At 44.7% G+C, this 27,231-nt stretch overlaps 1 protein-coding gene across 2 annotated transcripts in view; it reads right to left on the bottom strand.

The window, feature by feature from the left end:
* Nucleotides 1-27,231, bottom strand: part of LOC310666794 (transmembrane protein 132D-like) — a 453,449-nt gene that overhangs the window by 43,140 nt on the left and 383,078 nt on the right. For both annotated transcript variants that reach the window (XM_083418173.1, XM_083418174.1), the window contains one exon: nucleotides 7,831-7,974. In XM_083418173.1, the coding sequence (XP_083274299.1) occupies nucleotides 7,831-7,974 (144 nt within the window). The remainder of the gene's footprint in view (nucleotides 1-7,830; nucleotides 7,975-27,231) is intronic.

The raw sequence follows: 27,231 nt of genomic DNA, 5'->3' as shown, positions 1-27,231 counted from the left end.
TGTAATTTCAGTTCCTTCAATTAATGTGTGTGTGTGTGTGTGAACGCTACCTTACTGATGTATATGTGGACAATTTCTGTCAACAGTGACTAGTGATCACAACTTTTAGATGCTATCTCTAGGATCAGAGCCAGAATGCCTCTGAATAATGATTGCCGAGGATCAACAGCAAGAGAGTGCTATTGCCTTCATCTCTCCCTTATGGGCCAACATCTGGCTGGCCACTGGGAAGCAGGATTCTGCACTAGATAAGCTTTTGGTTTGATGCAGCAAGGCTCTTATGTTCAGCAGAGCTACAGTAGTGCAATTGCTTTGCATGCAGAGGGTCCCTGGGAGGATGAGGCTGATCAGGACAGCAACTTTATTGTTGTTGTTATATTGGATTTGTTAAGCCTCCCGTCACCCAGCATGGGCTACAAGAATAAGGAAATGCTATGTGAGCACAAATGTCTGCTTGTGTCACTGCCATCTCTGCTCCTGGGACAGAAATGGTGAGACCAGTCAGAGAGCACTGGGTGTCTCAAATGTGCTGCCTCTCTAAGTGAGGCACCCTCCTGCATGGTGTTATTGAGGATATGTGTGACCTCCTATCCAATTTGATGGCTCCGAGAATTATAGAATTGTAGAGTTGGAAGGGACCATGAAGTTCATCTAGTCCAACCCCCTGCAATGCAAGGATCATTTGCCCAAGTGCCAGGAGCAGCACTGAAGTTTTTGGTGCAGATTTCATCCAGTTTTGGTAAGTGTTGGCATAGGGATGATGTAGATTCCAAAAAACTCCCAATGCCTTTACAGTATGTATGGATGGATGGATTCAATTCCACCTTTCTTCTTCGGACACATTGAACCCAGACAGGCATACACCTGGTCTCTTATCCAAATCCACACCTGCTTAGCTTCAGCAAGAGGGTAGCCCATATGGCTTCAAACCATATGCTGGGACCCCTCATCTTGCCCATATATTTCCCCTGCTTTTCTCCCATGAATCTGCATTGACATATCGTGAGGTCTTTTACTGCCTCACATCATGCTAGGGACCACAAAGAAAGCAAGCTGAAGAGGAACACTCTACCATCAGAACAGTGCAAATAGTCACAATTTATTCTGAAAACTGACTTTGATTTGCTTCACACAGGTCTTAATAGTCACTTATTTGATAAAGAAACAGTGCTACTCCGCTGGAGTGTTTGCTCAGTCAGGGATTTTTTAAACAATCAGTGGATATTCTCCATATTCTTCACAATTTTTTAAGGCAATTATTTTTCATTCTTACCCCAGAAAAGGCAGAGTAATTAGTGAGGTGCCATCAGAGAACAGAAAGGGATTTGCAAAACTCTTTTGATCGAATGCTTCAGGTACAGGCACCTGAACTATGAATCCTGCCATCCTCTGCCAAGTTGCAGGAATACACAGAATCCAAGTCCAGCCCGTTAAGATTGAGACAAGGCCCAATTTCCTTCCCAAATGAGAAGGCAATTAAAGGTGTCAACAGAAGGGACAAATTGTATGAAAGAGCTTTCTTTGGCAAGCCAGAATGACTGTTTTCACACATATTATCTGTCACTGTCTGTGATAAAGGAGCTTTTACAGGTTTCCGCAAGGTTGTTAAAGGGGCAGAGAAGCAGTGGATGGAGAAAGTGGATAAAGAAGGGTTTTTCTTCCTCTCTCATTACACTACGACTTGTGGGCATCAAGTGAAGCTGAATTTTGCAGGATTCAGGACATACAAAAGAAAGTACTTCCTCACACAGCACATAACTGAACTGTGGAGTCTTCTCTGCACTATCAGAAGCATCATTTCTCTGATGGCCAGTTACTGGAAGTCACAATTGGGGGAAGCACTGTTGCACTCAGGTCATATTTTCAGGCTCCCCATAGTTGACCGCCATAAAAACAGGATGCTATACTAGATGGCCACCTCATGAGAAGAGAAGACTCCCTGGAAAAGACCCTGATGTTGGAAATGATTGAGGGCAGAAGGAGAAGGGGACAACAAATCAAAGCCACACCCAATGGGGGCAGCAAGTTGCTCAGCTGGACCACACTCAATAGCTGTTTAACAAGGAACCGTTGGGCTCCTTGGGTAGACTGATCTCTGTTGTAATAAAAGCTGCAGTCCTCTTTCTGGCCACAGGCAGAGGTGGCATTGCTGAGATAAATCAGCATCAGGAATGGCCTCACTGGCAGGACGGCTTGGAGCCAGCATGACTAATAATACCCCCTTTGGAAAGGAGGTGGTAGACAATTTTTTGCAAGTCATAGCGACAAGCTTGGGAGTGTGAGGACTTTCAGAAAATAGAATCTGGGTGATGTTTTACAACAGGGCTAAAAAGACTCATGAAAGGTGAAGCGAGATGAGACAATGAATTGCCTGCCTCTGCGTTACAACAACTATCAGCCACACAACAGGGGGAAGGGGACGAATTTCGATCGACACCACAATGCAGGGGGCACATGTGGTTGCTAGTGTGGACAAACAGGAGTGTAAGGTAGGGGAGGGGTTGGACAATTTCATTAGAAAAAGGGTGCTGGGGAAATGGTTAAACCTTCTTCCCTTTCCACCATTTCCCCAAGAAGCATCCATTAAAGCTGAACTATATAAACAATTTCCATATCCATAAGCAGAGTATTGTTATAGGCCGCTGCCACCCCAGTCCTTGCCAAGCCATGCACACCATTCTGGGGGTCTTGGCCCATGGTCTGTGCTCCTTTGCAGAATTGAAGATGCAGCAGAGGCAGCTGTAGCTTTAAGAAATATGATTTATTGACATATTTCCAGCTAAATATAGATGGAAGGAATCCAGCTCTTACAGCATGGTCACCCTAAGAGGGGCTTGTTCACCTCAGCAGTGCAGCATTGGAGTGCAAGGCATTTCTCCCAGCCTGCCTTCAGCCAGCCTGCCCAAGATGGATCTCTCTTTGTTCTCCCTCCTCCTTCTTCCCAGCACACCTTGCTAAAGGCTCTCTTTTCCTGTCACCTCACACCCAGTTATCCTGGCAACCTTCCAAATCCCCAGTCTCCATTCATACATCAGGGCAGGGAGGAAGGACAGTTCTCTAGCATTGTCAATGGCTCTCAATGGCCCTATGTTGTTTCTCAGTGGCCCTAGCTTGGCCAGGTCATTCTGCATATTTTGTATTTCCTCTGCAGCTTGTATAGTCCCTTCATCTCCCAAATAATCAAAATCCTACCAGCTATTAATTTCTAGGATTTAGAAGGGTTCCCACCACCCAACCTATAACAATATCAATATAAATGAAATAACAGAGCACAAACAAGCATAATAATGTAAAATCCCAGCTAACGTAAAACACACTATTAATACAACCATTTGCTAAACCTCCATACTACCCGACAATTACAATCATTCACTAGCTCCCCCTTTTTCTATCTGCCAACCACACACACAGCAATGTAACAACCCACATAGAAAGGATCCTAGCCAAGCATTAAAATGATAAAAACAAAAGTTTTGAAGGGGCAGGAGATCTGGGGACCCCCTTGCAAAGGACCCTCTGGCTACCCTCTAGCATTGCCCCATCTCTGGATCCATCTCTTGCAGACAAAACGGATTTGTGCCCCATCTTATTTTCTTTTCCACGAGAAAGGAGGCCACCGCTCTCCTTGTGCTGCAGTGAGCGCAAAGAGAGATCAGAACTGCCCCCTTCACCCTGGCTCTCACTAATTGGCTCTCACAGATGTGTCTAGCTTACTTAAAGAGCCTAAAACAACAGCAGCCATCACCACCAGAAAACCCCCAATTATTTAAGACATCAGGAGACTATGCCCATTTGACAGGTTTGCAAAACAGGTCATTAGGACAGCTTCCCCCGGTTTCTAGAGCCACGCAAATGACCATTACCTGCCCAAGACATAGTCATAAACATTTCAGCTGAGCTGCTAATGAGATGTGGAGCTGGTTGCGTTCTGTTCCTGTTTGCTGTTGCTGCTTTCTGCTCCCTCTATGCACACACAAAACGACTTTCCCCCTTTTTTTGCCAAAAATTAGCAAGGCAGAAATCCCACATATTCATTGCAAGGTTAAACTCTCAACTGAAAGGTGTTTAGTTGACATTAGGGATGGGGGCAGAAATTCACGGGGCTTGCATTTTCAGGTGAACTTAACTTCTTCTGCACTTCTGAAACCAATCCACAAACTGAAATGAAGTGATTCTTCAAAACGAACACACCTCTGGGTGCAGTTCTCTCGCCACCGTGCCTAGGATGTGTTCCTGGAGGGCAGGCCCTGACTGACTCCAGCTACAAAAGCTGCGGCTGCAGAAGAGACCGGAGACCAGATTGGCTGTGTGCTCTGGAGGACCAGCACCCTGGCTTGCAGGGCTTTTCCACCTGGCCTGGGAGGGCAGGGACCTGACTGACTCCAGCTACGAAAGATGAAGTTGCTGAACAGACTCTTGGGCTGGGGTGCTGTTGCTGCTGTTGGGGTTTTTTATATCGTTATTTTAGATCTTGTGACTTATGTCTGAGTTCTGCATTGCAGGGGGTTGGACTAGACAACAATTGGGTCCTTTCCAACTCTATGATTCTATGTGGAAATTGTTCCATTTCGTTGCATATTTTTAAAATGTTTTATTTATTGTTTATGACAATTTTTATGTTGTAGCCATATATATTTTTTTAAATGTTGTAAGCCACCTGGAGCGTGGTTTGAAAGGCAGCATACAAATAAAGTTATGTATGTATGTATGTATGTATGTACACACACAGGCCACATACTAGATCCGGGCTACCCAATAGGATGCCCTCTAGATGGTGGTGAGTACAAGTCCCATGAGCCCCAGCCAGCACGGCCAAAGGTTCAGCATGATAGGAATTGTAGTCACCAACATCTGGAGGAAAACACATTTGCCAACCCTGTACTGGCTGGTGACCTACATTTGCAAGGTCCAAGAAAGAAAAGACAAATCCATCAGAAATGTAACCAAAGATCTCAACGGAGCTCCCTTGTGTTTGTGTGTTTGTGTCCCCCCCCCCCTTCTCCTCCACTTTCCCCTTAAATATACATTAAGCAAATCCATTTTCCAAATCAGTGGCAGATTTATAAAGCCACCCGGATTAAGATACAGAGAAAGGCGTCTTTAATCAGATATTCCCAGCGTGGTAGCTGGAAATGTAACTGTTTTACACACACACACACACACACACACACACACACTATACATGAGAGTGCCAGTTTGTATGCAAACAGTGGGGCTGAGAACTAGCCAAAGGTTCAAGAGGTTGATACACACTTAGGACTGATTTAACAGGGAGGGGCAAGATCTCAACAAGGGCTGTCTTACCCATAGGCTCTAGGGGTGCGGGGCATCTCAGGGGCGCCAGGCTGAGAGTCCAGGGCCTGAGAGTTTAGTTCAGGGAAGTGCCTGCCCATCAGCTGGAGCACCACAGCGGGCTCTTCTGCTGTGGGAGGCTCTGCACTCCGGGTTTGGGGGTGACAAAGCCAGCAAGATGCTGAGGCAGGTGGCTGGTTCCACCCTCCTGCGTGCCCGGGACTGGGCAACTGGGGTGTGTGTGTGTGCCGGGCAGATCTTTGCACCCCAGCACCGCATATGCTTAAGACAGCCCTGATTTCAATGGCACCTGATTTGCATGCAAAATGTCTCAGGCTGAGTCCCAAAGGATCACAGGGAAAGACCTTTCTCTGTCTTAGTCCTTGGAGAGCTGCCTGCTGTCAGTCACAGTAGACAACCTGGGGCTAGACGAATCAACAGTTTGACCCGGTATAAAGCAGCTCCATCTGTTCCCATGGTTCCACCACAACCAAACCGCTTTAGCTTGGCTGGCACCAAGCATAACATTTAATAATTTCCTGTCCATTGCCTTTCAGTCAAATTTATTGTATTTGGGTACCACCTTTGCTCGAAGAAGCTCAGGTGACCTATCATGGAGTTATCTGAGACACCAAATTACCTGAGGTTTAAAGCAGCAGCAACAGCTGTTGTTGTTGTTATTTCCCTGCCCTGCACCCTAAGGTCCCAAGATCAGTCGCAGCCATTTAAAATACAAAATTAGAAACAGTTTAATACAACTAAATATCACAAAAATAGGAGGAGTCCTAAAAATATGCATCTCAGGTGACAAAGGCCAAAAACTGTACAATGGAGGTGCCAGGCACATCCCCGTGGTCAGGGCGTTCCATAACTGAGGGGCTGCCACAGACAAGGCCCTCTCCTGGGCTGCCGCCACCCTGACCTTCTGAGGGTGGCAGAACTACCAAGAGGGCCCCTTCTGTTGATCTCAACACCCAAGAGCAGGCATAGGCAAACCTGGCCCTCCAGATGTTTTGGGACTACAGCTCCCATCATCCCTGACCACTGGTCCTGTTAGCTAGGGATGATGGGAGTTGTAGTCCCAAAACATCTGGAGGGCCAAGTTTGCCTATGCCTGCCCAAGAGGATCTGTAGGGAATGAGGCAGTCCTTCACATTGAAGTCAACATGGTGCTCTACTGATGTTAAGAGGAGAAGAAGAGCCTTGTTGGTGGATGAATCCTCTCATTGTTCTTATGTTTTATTGTGTGTTATGGATTTTAACTGAGAAGCTATTCTTTATTTTAAAGAATAATAATAATAATAATAATAATAATAATAATAATAATAATAATAGAATCTATTATAATGTTTTAAAGTTGCTTTCGGACCTTTTGTAAAATAACATCAAACAAATATAAGCAGCAGCAATAACGATCTGAGCTCCCTTAAACCATAGGACAATCGGGTCTACAGAAATATAGAATCTCAGAACTGCAGAGGTGGAAGGGACCCTGAGTGCCGACTGGTCTAATCCCCTGCAATGCAGGAATCTCAACAAGATCATATATGACAGATGGCCATCTAACCTCTGCTTATAAAGCTCCAATGAGGAAGACCATTCCACTGTTGGACAGCTCTTCCTGTCAGAAAGTTTTTCCTGATACTTAGTCAGAAATTCCTTTATTGTAAATATAATGGGCTTCTGTTGCCCTGATGCTAAACACTTTTACTGGGGAACAAGTGCTATTTTTGAAGCAGGGGAGAAAAGGGAGCGGGGGAGAGAGGCATTTATGACAGGTAATGGAAGAGTGATGGACAGTTGGATAGTGGAAGGGAATGATGGGCTGAGTGACAGAGAGTGAGTGGAAAAGAGAGACTGCTGGAGATGATGGATCACAGAGGGAGATAATGCGTTGGGGTGAGCAGCAGTGGAGAACCTTAGGCCCAGGGGCTAATTGTAGCCCCTCAGAACTCTCCCCAGACAATACCCCAACCAAACACACTTACTGGCCCTGCTTTGTACGCCCCCTTGAGTGTTTTTGCATGGTTGGAATCTGTCCTTACACACATTTATTAGTTGCCTGAATGGAGGACACAGAGTGATGCACATGAGAATGCAGTGCCGTAGCGTGTATTGGCAGTGCCCGGGGCAAGGCAGGGATTGTGCACCCAACCTCCTTGCAAGCATTGCACAGGAGGCAACAGGCAGACTTTGCTGTGCCCCTGCGACAGCCGCTCCTCAAAGGAAGTCACCTGCCGGTCGTTGCATTCGGTCCACAAATGATACATAATTGATTACACACACACACACACACACACACACTGAGTTGTGTTCTGCATTGAAACGAATGGGGAGAAATAAGGTAATAACAATGAAACTTAAGTAATTTCCATAACTAAAATTATGCAAGTTATGCAATTTTGCCACAGAGGACATTTGACCAATACAGGGTGGAATGGAAAACGATGCCTTCTTAAATCCCTAGGGAAAGAAGCAGTTGTTGTGTGCTAGAAATGTGTGTGGATTCATTTGTAATGCCATAACATAAAGCCCTACCTTAATCACGTCTTCATCAGAGGACCTGCACTCCACAGATTCTAGAAGGTCAGTGACGGTTCCATCATCCTCCACCGAGACCACCTTGACAGGGACAGCAACAGTCTTCCCAGTGAGAATGGCAGTGTTCAAGATCTCTGCTTCCTAAAAGACAAGGCACACCATTTTCAGATGGCTGGAGGAAGGCTCACAACAGTTCCAAATTATTATGCGCAGATTCATTTCAGACATTAGTAATTTAGGTCCATTAATTTTGATGTCCCTACTCTGAATAGGAGTAACATTGAATAACAGCCAGAATAATTTTTCTCACAAAAAAAAAAACCTTCTGGGAAATTTCATCTGTAAGGGCACCTCCTAAAATGATCGTCTGATTTTGTTATCATAAGGACTAGAATCAATCCTTTTCTTTGCCTTACAAGGCGACTATGCATTCTGATTAGTGCTAGAGACAGCCAGAAACTACCCATGCATTTGTACTGTCAAAGGGGAGAATAGCCCTGCTTTCTTTCGGGGCAACCTGCCCAATAATTTATTTTGTATTTAGCAATATCCACTCTAATTTAGGCTAAACACATTTAACTGAGAATAAGTCCTAAACACAGTGGGTTTTTTTGGGAGCATGTACAGAGTGCCCATCCTAATGCCAGCGGACGGTGCCAAAAGACCACAGTTGGAGGCAGCGTGCTTCTGAATACCAGTTGGCAGAAACTGCAGGAGGGGAGAATGTTGTTGAGCTCAAGTTCTGTTTGTGGGTATCTGGTTGGCCAGTTTGGGAACTGGGAGTGCAGGACTAGATGGGCCATTGTGCAATCCATCATGGTCTTCCTATGTTCTTTTCTTCTTGGATGAATGAACCAGCCTGGTCACTCTCTCTCTAATGAACCAGCCTGGTCACCAGCATTATTCTTAAGACATTCAAAACAATGGCTGATCTGTACTTGACACATTCACCACCCCTTAGCTCAGCCTATTTGGATAGCCTCTGAATCACACAATGGAAGCTAAATGCTCCTTTCTGTGTTGCACCCTAGTGTAACCCCAAAGTAGTTTCATTGTCTCCACTGAAGTTACTACTGATTTGCACCCTGGGTTAAAAAGAGAGAAATGCCTTTCTTATTCAGAATTCCAAGGCATTTAAAATCAAGGCCCACATGCAGAACAAGCAAATCTTGATTTCATATGGTTCCTATGATTGAAGGTTTGCAACCCATTTGCCCCCGGAGTGGCAATTTCTCATGTAAATAGTTTGCACTGCAGGGTTTGAAACATGATATGATTTTACTTGTGGAACAGAACCTAAAGGCTTGAGAATTAAGTCAGTCAGAAGTTGACTTTTCCTACTTTCTCATCTGGTGGGGGGAATAAGCACCAGTCTCTTTAATCTAATATAAGACAGATGAAAAATGGGGAGGAGATCTTTGAACATCTTAAAGGAACAGAGTTCTTTTGTCCTAGTTCAAAAGAAAGAGGATAAAGACTCCTAGGCTTCAGACAGATAGGAACCAACGGATGCATTCTCCAACCTTGTTTCTCTCAAGGACCCTGAACCTCTTCCATCAGACGTACACCCCACTGAGTTCAGTGCAACTGACCTCTGAATAAATGTGCAAAGTTCAGCTGCGTTATGGAAGCCCCGTCCACACTGCACGGTGGTGATCCTGAGCTGGAATTGCTACTTCTGCTCCCACCCTGCCTTAACATCCCGATTTGTAAAATGGGGATAACAGTAACTTTACAAAAGGATTAGAAAACTCATGAATATTAGGGATTTTGAACCCTCTAAAAGTGCTCTGTGGATTCTAAGATTTCATTTTTATTTATTTATTTTTATGCAGGCAGAACGTTTTGTAATGGTTCTAGGGATTGCTCATGCGTAAGTTGCCGTTACTCCTGGCTAGGTTGCCTGGTTGAACCCTTTCTGTCTGGACAGCCTCAAGTTCCATGGCTGCCTCAGTTGCTGGCAGAATCCGTCAGTGGGCGTTTCTTAAACCTCTTCCAGCATAGGAGCTGTTTGACGCCCAGTCTCCTCACCCTTTGCCTGCACGAAAGTTTTCTGTGCAAAGTGGGTGTGGGCAGCGGAGTACTCGTGCCCTCTCCGCTGGTCTCCTGCAAAGAGTCCTGGAGCCACCTCTCCGATTCCCCCCTCTGCCCCCCTTCTCCACTGGTGTCACGCTTATTTCCTTCCCCAGCGGATGGGCTGCCTCTCTCCCTACTGGGACCCTCTCCGGCATCCCTCTGGACCCTACTCTCCACCTCCCGCTCCGATGGCAGTTCCCTGACACGTTTAGACAAACCAACTTATATAAAATGATCAAAACATTCCAAAAGTACATCTATCCATCCATGGGTGAACCTTGTGTCTTGTTTATACACCTTGGAAAGAATATATCTAAAAATGCCAAGCATATAGGAGCAATTGCAACAGCAGACTTGTGAAGCTAACAACAATGTTCTTCAAACCTTGGAGGGAGTCAGTGACATGATGCTAAAATGAAGAAAGTCTGGAGTATTGAGATGACGCTCGAGATAAAATGTCTCCCAAAGACAAGTGAACAGAAGGTGGTTTGGGTTCTTCTGGTGAGCAACTTATTAATGAATCAAATTTCATCCATCCATTTATCCGAAGATTTGTCTACAAGCTTAACCTTCCAGACCATACCATATCCTTTTTACTAAGGAGTTAGTCATTACAACTAGGGATTCCACATACAAAAGCTGACTGGCAGCTGAAGTAGAACTTTACAGTTGTAGGGATAGGTGAATCTATCAGTTTTGGACCTTTCAGTTTCTAATTTTTTTCTTCCAATTTTCAGTTCAGTTCAGTTCATTTCTACAGGAATGTGCTATTATTATTATTATTATTATTATTATTATTATTATTATTACAGTGGGACCTCGGGTTGTGGACGTAATCCATGATGGAGGCATGTCTGCAACCCGCAGAGTTCGCATCCTGAAGTGCCACATCTGCGCAGGCGCCGGGGTCATTTGGCGCTTCTGCGCATGCGTGAACGGCAAAACCCGGAAGTAACCCATTCCGGTACTTCCAGGTTTCCCGCAGTCCGTAACCCGAAAGCATGTAACCTGAAGTGGCCGTAACATGAGGTATGACTGTACTATTATTACTGAAATCCTCATGAAAATACCAATATTTCAGCATGGATTTATCCAATTTTTTTGCTATGAGTTTTGACCAACATACATGTCCTTTTTGGTAAGCACTCCCCCACCACACACAATTCATTATTGTGTGCTGTTTTCACTAGTAGATACATTTATATGCACACTTTCCTTTAATACATGCACTTTTGCACACATTGTTTGGTTGGAGAAATGTGTCCCATATTTTGGAGAAGCATGAATTTTGAAGGGTAGCTTTGTATCATTTTGCATATTGGTCCAAGAAGTGCAAAACTGGCATTTTTCTCATTAAAATGCCAACAAAATTGGATTCCTCCCCAATCCTGAAATAAAGCTCAGTGCTTTAGTGACTGTTGAACTCGAAAACATGAAACCTGACTTCCCAGCAACCGAGGGGGTTGAGTATTGTTCCTCCTGGATCGGTCTAGCTCAGGGGTAGGCAACCTAAGGCCCGGGGGCCAGATCCGGCCCAATCACCTTCTCAATCCAGCCAGCAGATGGTTCGGGAATCAGCGTGTATTTTACATGAGTAGAATGTGTCCTTTTATTTAAAATGCATCTCTGGGTTATTTGTGGGGCCTGCCTGGTGTTTTTACATGAGTAGAATGCGTGCTTTTATTTAAAAAGCATTGCTGGGTTATTTGTGTGGCATAGGAATTTGTTCATTTTTTTCTTCAAAATATAGTCCGGGCCCCCACAAGGTCTGAGGGACGGTGGATCAGCCCACGGCTGAAAAAGATTACTGACTCCTGGTCTAGCATCTAGTTTGCAATAGTGTCTTGCAGAATACCTTTTGTCGTCACAGCGGCAAGCATTTTTAAAATAAACAAATAAATGCATTTTTTAAAAAAATGATTTTTTCCCCTGCAGGCACAATTGTGGGGGCACTATTTTTTTTTAAAAAAAAACCATTATTTTATGCTATCACAGCATCACAATGTGTGTGTGTGGGGGGGGCAGATAGAAACCATCAATAATTTTTAAAACATACTTTCATTTTTAATCTTTTTAAAAGATGCATTTGTGGGGGAAGAACTACATACACCCCCCCACACATACACACTACATGTATGGGATGGACAATCACACTCCCTATTTAAAGACACAGGTGCCCAGACTACCTGGCTGAGCTGTAACTTCTTCATTGGGGTCAGTTCTGTCAGTTGACCCTTGCAAACTTTTTATGTGGGTGTTGCCCTGTCCCCGTTCTTAAAGCTCTCTCCCATTCCCATACAGATTTGCTTTGGGAAGGGATGAACGGTGGAATTTCCATGTAACTCTCCATCCCGGGGCGTTCCTGGAAGCTGCAGTTCCCAGGGAGCAATATGGCATATGGAGTGATCTACGTGCATATGCCAACAATACGAATGCGGTGGGCAAGTGGAGCCAACTAAGCTTAATGAGAAAGTTCATAATTATTGAGTCAGTTCAGAAGTGAGCACAGGGAATATTGCTGATCACCAATAAAAAAACACAAGCACTCCGTAAACAGCTGTGCGTTGATGATTTTAAAGAACAAGGGTGGGAGACATGAGGCTGAGGGGTCCAGTGGGGCCAGACTCCTCACTGACACTCAGAGTTTTTGTCTGGCTGGAATGTCTCCTTGAACTCTTTCTTTCTTGGATGCAGGGAGCTGTGTGTTGAAATTAGCTTACCCTCCAACATGCGCGAAGGGACGCGGGTGGCGCTGTGGGTTAAACCACAGAGCCTAGGACTTGCCGATCAGAAGGTTGGCGGTTCAAATTCCCGCAACGGGGTGAGCTCCCGTTGCTCGGTCCCTGCTCCTGCCAACCTAGCAGTTTGAAAGCGCATCAAAGTGCAAGTAGATAAATAGGTACCACTCCGGCGGGAAGGTAAACGGCATTTCCATGCGCTGCTCTGGTTCGCCAGAAGCGGCTTAGTCATGCTGGCCACATGACCCGGAAGCTGTACGCCAGCTCCCTCAGCCAGTAAAGCGAGATGAGCGCCGCAACCCCAGATTTGTTCGCAACTGGACCTAATGGGCAAGGGTCCCTTTACCTTTTTACCAACATGCACAGGTCAAAAACCAGGATGTGTGTTTTCCGCGATGCATTCATCACTCAACCCACTTTTGCCCCTGGCCCAAAGGGCTGATCTGAAAATATTTGTGGCCCTCAGAAGGTTTGCCAGAATGGAATGTGGCTCTTAGGCTGAAAAAGGTTTCCCACCTCTGTTTCGATACATAAAGACAGTTCCAAACTGAGGGAATTATCAGCTGTCGCGCCTGCCAGTGGAAAACAGAGGCTTTAGGTAAGCAACTGTGTATTAATGATGTTATAAACCACTAAGCCCCTTCTATTATAGCGTGCGATTGACGGATTCCTTCCTTCCCCAATCAAGCAGGCTTTTCTCATTCCACAGCAAACACTTGGACCAGATTAAGCAGTGGGTGGGATCTTTGGAAATGGTTCTTTTTTCATTCCTTTAAAGGCATAGGGGGACTTAGAGGATCCCCTGGGGAATGAAATTATTTCATTCTGAAGAAACAAATACTTGTTTAGCCCAGACAGAGATTTCCCAGCACATTGAAGAAGATGAAATCTAAACAGCCCCTCCCAAAAGGAAGAGGGAATGCTAAGATGATATCTGACTCTTTTGAAGAAATATTGTACCCCTCATCCATAACTAACAGAGGATTAAGGGAGATGATGATCCAGGGGGATGAATAGCTCTGGCGAGGCTGCCTAGAAAAAGTGGGTTTTCCCTATCAAATTTGTTTTGAAATAAAAAGGAGATGTCAATCATTTTCATATAGCCAATACAAAGAGATTGATTTGGGTGCACAGAATTTTATACCTCACACATATGCATTAAAGTAAGGGAGGGGTGGTCATTATTTGTACAGGATGAGGAGAAATTACAGAGTGAAGATATTTACATTATGCCAGGAGTGGGGAACCTTTGGTCCTTCAGAAGTTGCTGAGCTACAACTCTCATTAGGCCCGGAAAGCAGGGGTTGATGGGAGTTGTAGTTCAGCCATATCTGCATTGTGTCTCCATGGTGTCCCTCTTAGGGCCAAAACAGATGTAGCAAATCCATGACAGGACCTCCCAATGCTGTCATTTTTTGAAACCTAAAAGAATCTTGAAATAATCTGAATTTGATCAGAGCAGCATCAGAGCAGCATTCAACTCAGGTGAAACCAAACACCCCTGACCTGAAAAGAGGACAAGACAAATTCACAGAGGGTAAGACTATGCATGATTGCTATGTTCTGCTTACATAGTTGGAAGCAGTAAGCCTGTGAACACTAGTTGTTGGGAATCGCAGTTGGGGAAAGCACTGTTTCACTCAGGTCCTGATTTCAGGCTTCCTATAGGTCAGGCATAGGCAAACTCTGGCCCTCCAGATGTTTGGGACTACAATTCCCATCATCCCTACCTAACAGGACCAGTGGTCAGGGATGATGGGAATTGTAGTCCCAAACTTCTGGAGGGCTGGAGTTTGCTTATGCCTGGCCTAACCCTACTGGCACCATAGCAAAAGTTTGTCCAGAATGACCTTGGGACCAATGGAACTACAGTGTGCGAAAAACACAGTTCTAGGAAAGGCGTACAATATTTTCTATGCTAGCAAGACTGTGCTTAATTTGCACAGCCTCTATAACAGCCCTGTCCCCCGCCAGATAAGAATAAGCAGGAAGCCTGTAGGACCTCGTGGAATTGCAAACTGCTTACATATATTTTAAGTGAGTTTTTAATATTTGTTCTCCAAGCAATTAATATGTGGGGAGCCTGTGGATAAACACATTAGCATTAAGTATAATCTGCTGCGGTTCTTTCCTTAATACAACACAGAATTAAAGAGCCATTAAAACATCATCAGAATGTTCCAACACATTAGCGAGACAGCAGATTGCAATGCACAATACAGATGTATTTGTTTAAGTTCCGAGGACAGTCTTGGCAATGAACTCCCATTGGCTAGGAGGGCGATCTTTGACTGAGCAGCTAGCAAACAGAGTAGGCTGAAGAAAGAAGAAAATAGCCTTTCTTGGGGGTAGTTGAAGTGGTTAGAATTTTTAATTTCCCTTATGAAAGTCTTGGGGGTAGTTGAAGTGGTAAGAACTGGTCTTTGCCTGCCCAAAGCTGAATCTCTAAGGGCACAGAGGAACATAGAAAGCTTCTTTATAAGGAGTCAGAACTATCAAATACAGTGTTGTCAACACCAGGAATGGGGAAGCTGAGGACTTTTTGTGGCTCTGCCACTGAGCCACAGCTGTTCCCCATAGCTAGGAGTAAGGCCCATTGCGCACAGTGCAGTATCATTTCACATTAAAGAGTCATGGCTTTCCCCAAAGAATCCTGGAAACTGTAGTTTGCTAAGGGTGCTCAGAGTGGTTAAAGGTAAAGGGACCCCTGACAATTAGGTCCAGTCGTGACCGACTCTGGGATTGTGGCGCTCATCTCGCTTTATTGGCCAAGGGAGACGGCATACAGCTTCCGGGTCATGTGGCCAGCATGACTAAGCCGCTTCTGGCGAACCAGAGCAGCGCACAGAAATGCCATTTACCTTCCCGCCAGAGCGGTACCTATTTATCTACTTGCACTTGATGTGCTTTCGAACTGCTAGGTTGGCAGGAGCTGGGACCGAGCAACGAGAGCTCACCTGGTCATGGGGATTCGTACCGCCGACCTTCTGATCAGCAAGTCCTAGGCTCTGTGGTTTAACCCACAGCGCCACCCATGTCCCCTCAGAGTGGTTAGGAGGATCCTATTCCCCTCACAGAACTGGAATTCCCAGAGCGGTTGAGCAATCAAACCTCTTCCCAGGGATATCTGCGAATTGTAGCTCTGGGGAGGGGAATGGGTTTCCTCATAACTCTCAGCACTCTTAACATGCTATAGTTTCCAGGATTCTATGAGTGTTTTTAGTGGGATGATAATGGAGTGCAGATTGGGCTTTACTTCTGAGTAGGAATGGGTGAATCTGACAACTTTGAATCCACTCAGTTGCTTATTTTTCCAATCTGAAGTTCTGTTCTCCACATTTCTGCACAGGTTTGTCATTTTTTAAATAAACCAAAGAATCATAATGAAAATTAATCTGCACTGAGTGCAAATTCTGACTAATATACAACCCCTCAAAAGCATTTCCCTCTAATAAAATGCATTCTGTATGTTGTATGTACAAAAAAGCATCTTATTAGAGGGAAATGCTTTGAAAACATTCACACACTTTCCCCCAGTATATGCATTTTTGTACACACTACTTGGTTGGAGAGCTGCACAGCAAAAATTGGAGAAGTGGGGATTTTGAAGGATGGCAAAGATCCATTTTTATCCTCTGATTCTCCTTCCTAATAGAAACTGGTTAGCTGCCAACTTTTGTTCTTGTGAAGTGCGTTTAGCTCTTCCTTACATGCTTTCTTCCATTTTTCAGCTTCCATCTTGGGTAGTAACATAATTTCAGGGATTTCATTATCTCTTGTGAGGTAGGACAGTCTTAGTTGTGGTACACCTCTGTGCGGTTTGACTGTCCTCGCTTTGCATATTGTTTTGGGAAAATGCAGATTAGGTAAAGGTAAAGGGACCCCTGACCATTAGGTCCAGTTGTGGCCAACTCTGGGGTTGAGCACTCATCTCCCTCTAAAGGCCAAGGGAGCTGCCGTTTGTCTGAAGACAGTTTTTCTGGGTCATGTGGCCAGCATGACTAAGCCGCTTCTGGAGAACCAGAGCAGTGCACGGAAACACCGTTTAGCTTCCCGCCGGAGTGGTACCTATTTATCTACTTGCACTTTGATGTGCTTTTGAACTGCTAGGTGGGCAGGAGCAGGGACCGAGCAATGGGAGCTCACCCTGTCGCGGGGAGTCGAAACGCCAACCTTCTGATCAGCAAGCCCTAGACTCTGTGGTTTAACCACAGTGCCACCAGCGTCCCGCAGATTAGGTAGGTTCACCTATAAAGGTGAACTGAATCAAAATTCACACCCACCCCTACTTCTGAGTCAAACATGCATTATCTAGTAAACTAGTCAAATTGCAGGCATCCTTATTTATTTATTTATTTATTTATTTATTTATTTATTGTTTCAAATCTGTAGCAGGGAAGGACGGGGAAAGAGGAATGATCACAGAAAGAAAGAATTACCGGGAAAGAGAGTTTGGGGTCATAGTGGATATCGTAATGAAAGCATTGATCCAGTGCATAGCAGCTGTGAAAAAATGTGAATTCCATTTCAGGGATCATTAGGAAAGGGATCAAAAATAAAACTGCCAAATCGTAATCCCTTTGTGCAATTTTGTAGTGCTGCCACACTTTAATTATTGCACACAGTTCTGGCCAGGAGTGTGTGCAGGTCCCAAGATTCACCTTCTTTCTGTTATGTGTACATTAAAAAAAATAAAAATTCTGAACTGTTTTTAAGTTGCTCCGTGTTCTCTCCATTTCAACAGGTGCTCTGAGCTGCTCTGCATGTAACCAAGCTCTACATTCTCCATTCCCTGCAGTGGGGTATCAAAACATGGCTATAACTCCCCCACACTTTGTAGGCACAGGATCCCCTGCCAAGTGGATTAAGCAAATAATGATCCTCTCCTTTGGGTTATTGTAGGGTTTTGGGGGAGGAAGCAATCAGTAGGAAAAATTGAGGAGATGAGAAACCTGTAAGAAACCTGGAAAACTTCAGACAAATTGATCCATGGCCTTTTATGCTAGATGAATTTCCTGTGTTATAAAAACGGGAAAAGTCACTTTTCCTGCTTGGCAGGAGGTTGGACTCGATGGCCCTTGTGGTCTCTTCCAACTCTATGATTCTATGAAATAATTTAATCATTTTTTCAATACAAACAACAAGACACATACAACAAAAGCCATAATAACACTACTAACACAATTTGACAATTCAGATTGGAATACTGATATACCTATGACTACACCTTTTTAACAATATTTCCCCACCTCTCCTCCCCCTACTTCCCACCACTGTACGACTTATCACTTAAATATTCCTTCCAGATTTCTTCATATTTATCCATTCTTATTTTGCGTCGACATGCAATTCGTTCGTATGTAGCTAGCCTGTCCATATTATCAATCCATGTGCTCAATGGAATCTTTTTGCAGCTCTTCCAATTCATCAAAACAAGTTTTTTTGCTTCTAATTCACATTTCCCCCCTTGACTTCCCCCCATTCCTGCAAATACCCCTATCCACCCTGTGAAGGGAGAGAGAGACAGCTGTAATTTTGAATTGTTTGTAAGGAAAAGTAATGATTGGGAAAGAAGCAGGACACCCCAAAAGTCTAACTCTGCTGCTCACACCCTGCTCTCACAGACAAAACTCAGACAACAATTATCTATGTGAATAGCAACTATTTATTGCAACATCCCTCCCCTAAATCACTGGAGTAACTGGAGTGCACTGATAAAATCACAGCGAGCTATTTAATCACAAAGATTAAAAAGTAGCCTGTTTGTCAAAACTAAAGATCCAGCCACCACCAACCTCCCCTCTTAAATTCTGGAAATTTTCCAGTCAACTTAGTTTTTTGTCTCAGAAAATAGAATGAATGAATGAAAGGGCTGGGCATTGAACTTTAGAAAAACCAAAGTAGCAGCTTCTTGAACCACTGGAGACTCCCTGACCCGCCTCAACATGCCTTGTTAATGAGGTGACTTGGGAATGTGAATCTGCCCTGAACCACCCGATTCACCTCTGTAATGCAGGGTATACCCAGAGCTAAGGGATGTCTCCAGTTCTGGTCACTGGACCTCAAAAATTATATTATAAAACTGGAAAAGCGAGAGAAAAGGGCAAATCAGGGGTCTATGAGAAGCATTTGAAGCTTTTTAGTTTAGGGGGGAACAGAAAGCGGGGCATAATAGGGGCATGCAAAATTATATGTGGCATGGATAAAGTGGACGAGATCTCTCTCTGCTTCTTACTGCTTGAATCTGAGATTCTCCAGCGAAGCTGAGGAGGCAGCGATGCTTCTGAAGAGCAACGACTGGAAATCGCAGGATCCCGCCTGCGGGTTTCCCACAGGGATCTGGTTGGCCACTGTGGGAACAGGGTGCTGGACTAGGTGGGCCACTGGCCTGATTCAGCAGGGCACTTCTTATGTTTTGGGTGGTGGGAGATACAAGGCAGACTAGAGGAGGACTAAATGACATGCAGATGAGCAATGCAGCTGACTGCTACAAGATGCAGAGATGGCTGCCAGCTTGGAGCAACTAGTAGACTAGACCAGGGGTAGGCAACCTAAGGCCCGGAGGCCAGATCCGGCCCAATCGCCTTCTAAATTCAGCCCACGGATGGTCTGGGAATCAGCGTGTTTTTACATGAGTAGAATGTGTCCTTTTATTTAAAATGCATCTCTGGGTTATTTGTGGGGCATAGGAATTCATTCATCTCCGGCCCCCCCACAAGGTCTGAGGGACAGTGGACTGGCCCCCTGCTTAAAAGGTTTGCTGACCCCTGGAGTAGACAATACATGAAGGATACGGCTGTCAATGGTTATAAGTCATGAGGGCTGATCAGAGGCACTGTCAGTGGAGACTGGTAGCCATTAGGACTGTAGAGCCGAAGAAAGGAGGAACCAAAAATATGTGGATCAGTCTCAGCTAATTCTGGGTTAGTCCCCACCCTCCTCCCTCCCAAATTTAGCAAAGGCAACACTGAGGATGTATTCTGGTGTAGGGGATAGTTTTCCTGATCATTATGCTTGTGCTTCTGCTCCATTTTCCAATGTACCTTTCACACTAAGGTGCCTGGTTGTGTTGAGGAATTGTGGCTTTTTGACCAATACACATTGTGCTAAATTTCATTCACACTCTTAGGCGTGGTCGTTGGACAACAGCACAACTCCCCCAGCCTTCCTGCACAGGTGTGCTTCTTTCTTCCATGACTCACCCATGGAAACGGCAGGAAAGAACTCTATCCTGGCCTGCCACCGCAAATTTCATCACCGTATCCCTGCAATTTTCTGGGTTAATGTGGTTGCAGATGGATTTTTTTTCAGGAAGCAATTAACACGGGAATAAGCACAGGACATCTGCTAGATTTCCAGAAGTGGCTGTCAGGAGTGCGTGCAGGGGCCAGGCCCTGTGACTGGTAGGGCCTCACAGGATTGGGGCCTTCCTGAGTTTGCCGCACAGGTGAGGCTTGACAGAAGACTCGTAGCACCTGGTGGCAAGGGCCGGGAGGGGTATATAAGACCAGCATTTCCCTCTGGCTCTTTGCCACAGCAACACGCTACCCACCTAGCTGTGCTTTGGTTTCCTGACTCCTGGCTTCCTGACTCCTGGGCTGCTGTTTCCTGCTTCCCAACCTCTACCTGACGTACCAAGCCGAGGACTCCAACTGCCTGTAACCCGGACCATGACAGTGGCTTTTAGATGTGAAAGCTCAAATATAATGTGGAAATCAACAGTTTAGGAAATGGAACAAACTGCTGTGTAAATGCAGCCTAAGACAAAGGGAGAGGAGGTGGCTGACAGATAGTGGCACCCCCTGGAGCAAACCGGGCGACAATTGGCTAGGGAAGAGTGAAGGAATCTATTCCCCTCATGTTCTGCTGTTTGGTCTTCCCATGTGGCTTGCACCTGGGGAGAACAGCCTTTGTTGGGGTAGACTAGCCTTTGGTCAGCTCCAGCTGGGTTCTACTTATACTGTATTATGTTGAGAGGCTCACTGCCTATGCTGAGACCAGAGCAAATGCCTCAGTTTATCCCCTTGTAGAATCTCACAACTGTCGATTTGCACCGCACCTAAAACAACGTCTTCTCTCTCTCTCTCTCTCCCTGCTGCCTTGGGCTGGGAGCCATCTCCAGTGCGTCAAGGTTCACGCCTCTGCCATGCATAACTAATTTCAAATCTTATTTAGCATCAAGTCTCAGAATTAAGAAGCTAAGTGACAGCTGTTTAATTAACTCCTTAAGCTGATTAGACAGCATTACCGCAATCCCCCCAAGGAAGAGTTTATATCTGTCAAGAGAGCCGAAGGGCCGTGTTAATGCTTCTGTTTAAATTTAGTAAGCTTCTAAACCAATATATTCTAAAATGTTTGACATCCTCAAGGAGGTGGACAGATTCTGACATCCCCCCTCCCTCTGACATCAACAGAAGCTGCTCTGCAATTGGACAAACAGCTGCATGCGCTGGAAGTCGGAGACTGAAAACAAACGAGGACCGTGTTTGCAATGGATCTCATTTATTTAGTGTGAACGTATTATCTTTGATTAGATTGGATTAGCAGATTATTACAGATTAGGCAGGAGCATACACCCAGTGGGCAAAGCTCCCCCCCCCCATATACCTTGTTGTCAAGACAAAGGCATATTTGCAGGGGGTTTAAATGTTTGAATCAGGAGTCATCCCCCCATGCCTCCTTTCTGGCCCTCGAGAGTCTTCCCAGGAAACCCTTCACTGACCACTGGCCCTGCTCCACACCCTTGAGCGCTTTTGCCTTGCTCTTTAACTACGATCATAAGATCAGCTCTGCCACCTTTATTATGATGTTTATTATTCGTTACTAAATTTATATACTGTCCTTCATCCGAGGAGCACAGGGTGGCTGCTTACATTTAGAAATACAAGGTGTGGTGGCACAGGAGAAGGTTTTTTCTGGCTGAGATATCTCAGTCAGTAGAGCAAGAGACTCTTTAATCTCAGGGTTCGAGCCCCACGCTGGCCGAAAGATTCCTTCCAACACTACAATTCTGTGTTTTTGTGGCAGCCTCTACATTATGGAATTCTCTCCCTAGAGATGTGCTGTAGCATCTTCACTGTGCAACTTCCACCATATACTAAAGACACACCTCTTTAGCCTGGCCTCTGACAGTTAAAGTCCTGTCATTTGTGGGGTGCACATCTTTTGCTGATCCTAGATGGCTTTCCTGTGTTTGGAATGCTTACACTGTTTTACTTGTTGCTTACAACTGTATACAGGACTGTTGGAACTCACTCAGACACCTTGGGGTAAATGGTGGTTAAGAAATCTTATAAAGGAAACAAAAATAATCACGTCTCTTGCTTGGCTGCACAGAGAGGTTTGCATTCAGTTGCAAACAGCTGGATTTTGCATGTCTGGGATGTACTTGTTCCTCTGCCTCCAAATGCCTTTGGCTCCACCCACCATCACCTTGCTGACAAAGGTCTGTATAGTTAAAGCTATGGTTTTCCCAGTAGTGATGTATGGAAGTGAGAGCTGGACCATAAAGAAGGCTGATTGCCGAAGAATTGATGCTTTTGAATTCTGGTGCTAGAGGAGACTCTTGAGAGTCCCATGGACTGCAAGAAGATCAAACCTCTCCATTCTTAAGGAAATCAGCCCTGAGTGCTCACTGGAAGGACAGATCCTGAAGCTGAGGCTCCAATACTTTGGCCACCTCATGAGAAGAGAAGACTCCCTGGAAAAGACCCTGATGCTGGGAAAGATGGAGGGCACAAGGACAAGGGGATGGCAGAGGACAAGATGGTTGGACAATGTTCTTGAAGCTACCAGCATGTTTGACCAAACTGCGGGAGGCAGTGGAAGACAGGGGTGCCTGGCGTGCTCTGGTCCATGGGGTCACGAAGAGTCGGACATGACTAAACGACTAAACAGCAACAACAACCACCCACCATGACCCCACCTCCCTCATCCTGAAAACTGCCCACAAGGATTAGAACCAAAGAGGACCAGTTTCATACAAAAATGGGAGCAAGTCACCATAGGACACGATGGGACTTGATGACATTCTGTAGCTCTCAGAGGGAACTGTATCATGGGAATGACATTTCTGCCCCCCCCCCCCCCAGGTAAAAACAAAGCTGGGGTCCTCAGACTGCCATGTGTATTTTTATTTTGTTTTATACATTTGTATTTTCCCAGGGATTTTAAAGACTATCCCTTAAAAACTAGCATGTAAAGAGGATGAGACAGACTTAGCCCCATCTCATGTGAAACTGGACTGAACTGGACAATAAATTGTTGAATTATGTTTCTCCCAGCTTATTAAAAGTTCATTCTTCACATTTCCATATCAGTTTACATTTAAAAAAAAAAAAAACTCTCATGACAATTTATTAGCATTTTAATGCATTTTCCCCTTATATATACACATTTTTGCTAAGGAATTTTCCTGTATGTAAGTCACACAAATATATGCATCTTTGTGCTCACATTATCCCAATAGATGCATTGCTGTGCACAAAAGTTGGCTGGAAAACTGCACTGCAAAATTCAGAGAATTCAGATAAGAGCAAATTTCAAAGGATGGCTGTGTTTCAGAAAGCAGGAATTGAGTAGGTTCATCTTTAAATGTGAACTGAACTGAATTTCTTCTGCCATCACTAATCCATCCTTAGATGCTTCTCCCTCTTGCTGTCACCCCCATTTCCCCCTAACATACACATTTCCTAATATATGCATTTTTTAATGCATATATGGACATCTAAATTGTAAAATTTGTATAATAATTTTGAAGGATGCTGGTGGTACAGTTCACTATATTGTTTTGTACAGTGCAGATTTGATTAATTTGGCTTCAAATAAATGCAAACTAAATTGAATATCTCCCTTCCCTTCTAATTTATTATTTGGCTTTTGAATGTCAGCACCCTGCTTTTCTCACAGAGACCCAAACAGAATAATATTATAAATAATTAAACACTGGGCAGACAAAAATTTTCCTTCTGTTCATATTAATATTCTCAAACTCTGCAGACCTGTTTGATGTTCGGTGTATCTCCTTTTGTGCTTTTATCCTTCTTGGGATCCTTCTTCCAGCTTCATTTATTGCTGTGTAGTTTTAATGGGATTGTTTTATTGTGCATTTTAATCATGAATGTTTATATTTTAATGTTTTAATGGGATTCTTTCATTGCATATTTTAAATATGGATGTTTATATTTTAATATTAGCATAACCGGGTCTTTTTAAATACTTCATGAACTGCTTAGAAGCCTATTTGGTAGTGTTGTGCACCAGACCCAGCTGAATCCTGGATCCAGAACCAAATTGGGCTGTTTCGCATTGATCCAGGATTCGGTCTGATTGGGTCGAGGTAGCCCCAGATCACCCCAGGTCAGATTATGTGCATTTGGAAAGATCCAGGTATGTCTAAAGATGAGGGGCAGTCTGGTGGCGAGGAAAGAGTGGGATGCACATCTCCCCTAATTTAATCATTGTGTGCACATTTTATAGTCAGAGAACTGCATCACAAAATTTGCTGAAGAGCAAATTTCAAAGGATAGCCATGTTTGGGCCCACATACGAAACTAGTGTGGTACCTCAGGTTACAAACACTTTGGGTTACAAACTCTGCTAACCCGGAAGTTGTTCCTCGGGTTGCGAACTTTGCCCCAGGATGAGAACGGAAATTGCACACCTGCGGTGCGGCGGCAACGGGAAGCTCCATTAGTGAAAGCGCACCTCAGGTTAAGAACGGTTTCGAGTTAAGAACGGAACTCCGGAACGAATTAAGTTTGTAACCTGAGGTACCACTGTACTGCAAAATTCTGCCCCATTGGAAAGCTTCTCCTAGGAGTCTATTGCTCTAACCTTATGTTATTGGTGGTGGGTAACAAATGCAAAGGGACACAGGTGGCGCTGTGGGTTAAACCATTGTTCCGCTTGGGCTTGCCAATCGAAAGGTTGGCGGTTCGAATCCCCATCACGGGGTTAGTTCCCATTGCTCAGTCCCTGCTCCTGCCAACCTAGCAGTTCGAAAGCATGTCAAGTGCAAGTAGATAAATAGGTACTGCTCTGGCGGGAAGGTAAACGGTGTTTCTGTGTGCTGCTCTGGTTTTGCCAGAAGCGGCTTAGTCATACTGGCCACATGATCTGGAAAAGCTGTCTGTGGAAGCAGACAAATGCCAGATCCCTCTGCCTGTGCAGCAAGATGAGCGCTGCAACCCCAGAGTCGTTCACGACTGGACTTAATTGTCAGGAGTCCCTTTACCCTTTACTTAACAAATGCAAACCGATTATATTCTAAAGAAAGTAGGGAGGGGGGGACTGCCTTTCATTTGGCCACCCAGTTTTTTAATCGCTTTGATGCTGAATGACTGGAGGCTGCGTTTATTTGCTGTTCCATGTGAGCATTGCAATGCATGATCGTATGGGGTGTCAACAGTATGGTGGCGACTGAGGCCAGCAAATGTCTTCCATGCATGTGGATCACTTCTCAAAGTCAGACAACCACCTCACTTCTGAAGGAGGCAGGTTGACAGGCTCTGATTCTTCTGAGAAATCACTAATTAATTTCCAGGCATCAAGCCGTGATTCTGAACGCTCCATATCGTGCATCTGTAATTGCAGGTTCTTAGCAAAGTTCTTCCTCTGATAGCCAAGAAGTGCTTGCATTTTAGGATTGCTTCACAGCATTTCCTCCCCGTCCAAGCACCTGTTAAGCTTCCGATAAACAAGTGCTTTTCAGCATTACTGTAAGGAGGACGGTGGGGAATACATGAGCGATTTGTCAAAAGCAGAAAAAAACAAAACAAAACAACCCCAACAATCCCCAAGCAGATATGACCTAAAGGTCCGCAGATATACGGCTGTATCTGATAGCAGTGAATTGCAGAAGCCGCTAGGAACATGTCGTGGAAAATTAGCAAATCCCCATCAAAATTTCACACACACGGCTGGTGTAAGCAGCTCCCCAGAGTGATGGGTTGGCAGGCGGGTTCTTTTGATTTGCAGGCCTCACGGTTAACCGAACCAAACGCGAAAGCTGAAACCCTCAGGGCTGGTGCAGTCGGTGCGTAGAGGCAGCGAGGCGGGAGGGAGAGATGTCAGATAGTTTAAAGGGTTTTCCAGCTACAAAATGAACGCTTTTAGCGGACAACTTCAAAGGAGGGCTCCCAAAGCTAGCCCTGGCGGTGCAATCGAGCAGAGTATACGTTTGCCACTTAATCAGCATCTAGCAATGCCAGAAGGGCTGGAGCCAAGTTCAGCAGTATTTCTCTTTGAGCACCATTGGTGCTTCAAAGAGTCTGCTACTGATCGGCCAAACACATGGGTTTCGTCAGGCTGAAAACAGCATTGGAAGCAAACCTCTTCCCATGCTTTTTGTGGTCGTGACTGACCTCAAATGGCTGCAATCCCCTCTCAATCTCCCCTCTAGCTATAATGAGCTACAGAAAATGTTTAAAAACACTTTTGTTAAAAAAACAGGAGCTTTCTTATTGGGTATAGTGGGCAGATAGAGACTGAGACAAGATAAAAAATTATTCTTATAGGCAACAACTGTGGCAAGAATTTTGTTAGCCCAAAGATGGAAAGAACAGGAGCTACCAATGAAAGAAGAGAGGCAGATGAAGCTGGTGGACTTTGCAGAACTGGCGAAACTGACGGGAAGAGTCTGGAACCAGCAAGACCAAGCATTCCAAAAGCTCTGGAATAAATTTATATCATATTTGAAAGACAACTGTAAGCAATTAACATCATTAGCAGGGTTATCTGAAGATTTGTAAGATGAAACTGCTACCTATTCAGGTAGAGTAATATAATATTTAATGATATAACAAGGATGCAGGTGGTGCTGTGGTGTAAACTACTGAGCCTTGGGCTTGCCGATCAGAAGGTCAGCAGTTCGAATCCCCACGATGGGGTGAGCTCCCATTGTTCTGTCCCTGCTCCTGCCAACCTACCAGTTTGAAAGCATGTCAAAGTGCAAGTAGATAAATAGGTACCACTACGGCGGGAAGGTAAACGGCGTTTCCGTGTGCTGCTCTGGTTTTGCCAGAAGCGGCTTAGTCATGCTGGCCACATGACCTGGGAAAACTGTCTGCAGACAAAGGCTGGCTCCCTCAGCCAATAAAGCAAGATGAATGCCACAACCCCAGAGTCGTTCGTGACTGGACTTAACTGTCAGGGGTCCTTTACCTTTTTTAATAACAAGGATAGGAAATGAAGTGAAATGTAAAGATGCAAAGTTTATTTTTGTAAACCATCAGATGGGAGGGAGGGAAGCCGTTAGGCTGATCCAAAAAGATAAAATAAGAGGATATGATGTTACGTAATGTGATTATATGTAAAACCAATAAAAAATATTATTACAGTGGTATCTTGGGTTACATACGCTTCAGGTTACATACGCTTCATGTTACGGACTCCGCTAACCCAGAAATAGTACCTCAGGTTAAAAACTTTGCTTCAGAATGTGAACAGAAATTGTGCTCTCCTGGCACAGCAGCAGCAGGAGGACCCATTAGCTAAAGTGGTGTTTCAGGTTGAGAACAGTTTCAGGTTAAAAACGGACCTCCGAAATGAATTAAGTACTTAACCCGAGGTAAAAAGGTAAAGG

This window comes from Podarcis tiliguerta, assembly GCF_965153285.1.
Source record: "Podarcis tiliguerta genome assembly, chromosome: 16".
In the NCBI taxonomy this organism is placed as follows: Eukaryota; Metazoa; Chordata; class Lepidosauria; order Squamata; family Lacertidae; genus Podarcis; species Podarcis tiliguerta.
Note: the sequence above shows the minus strand (reverse complement) of the source record. Positions and strands in the feature narration are given on the sequence as shown.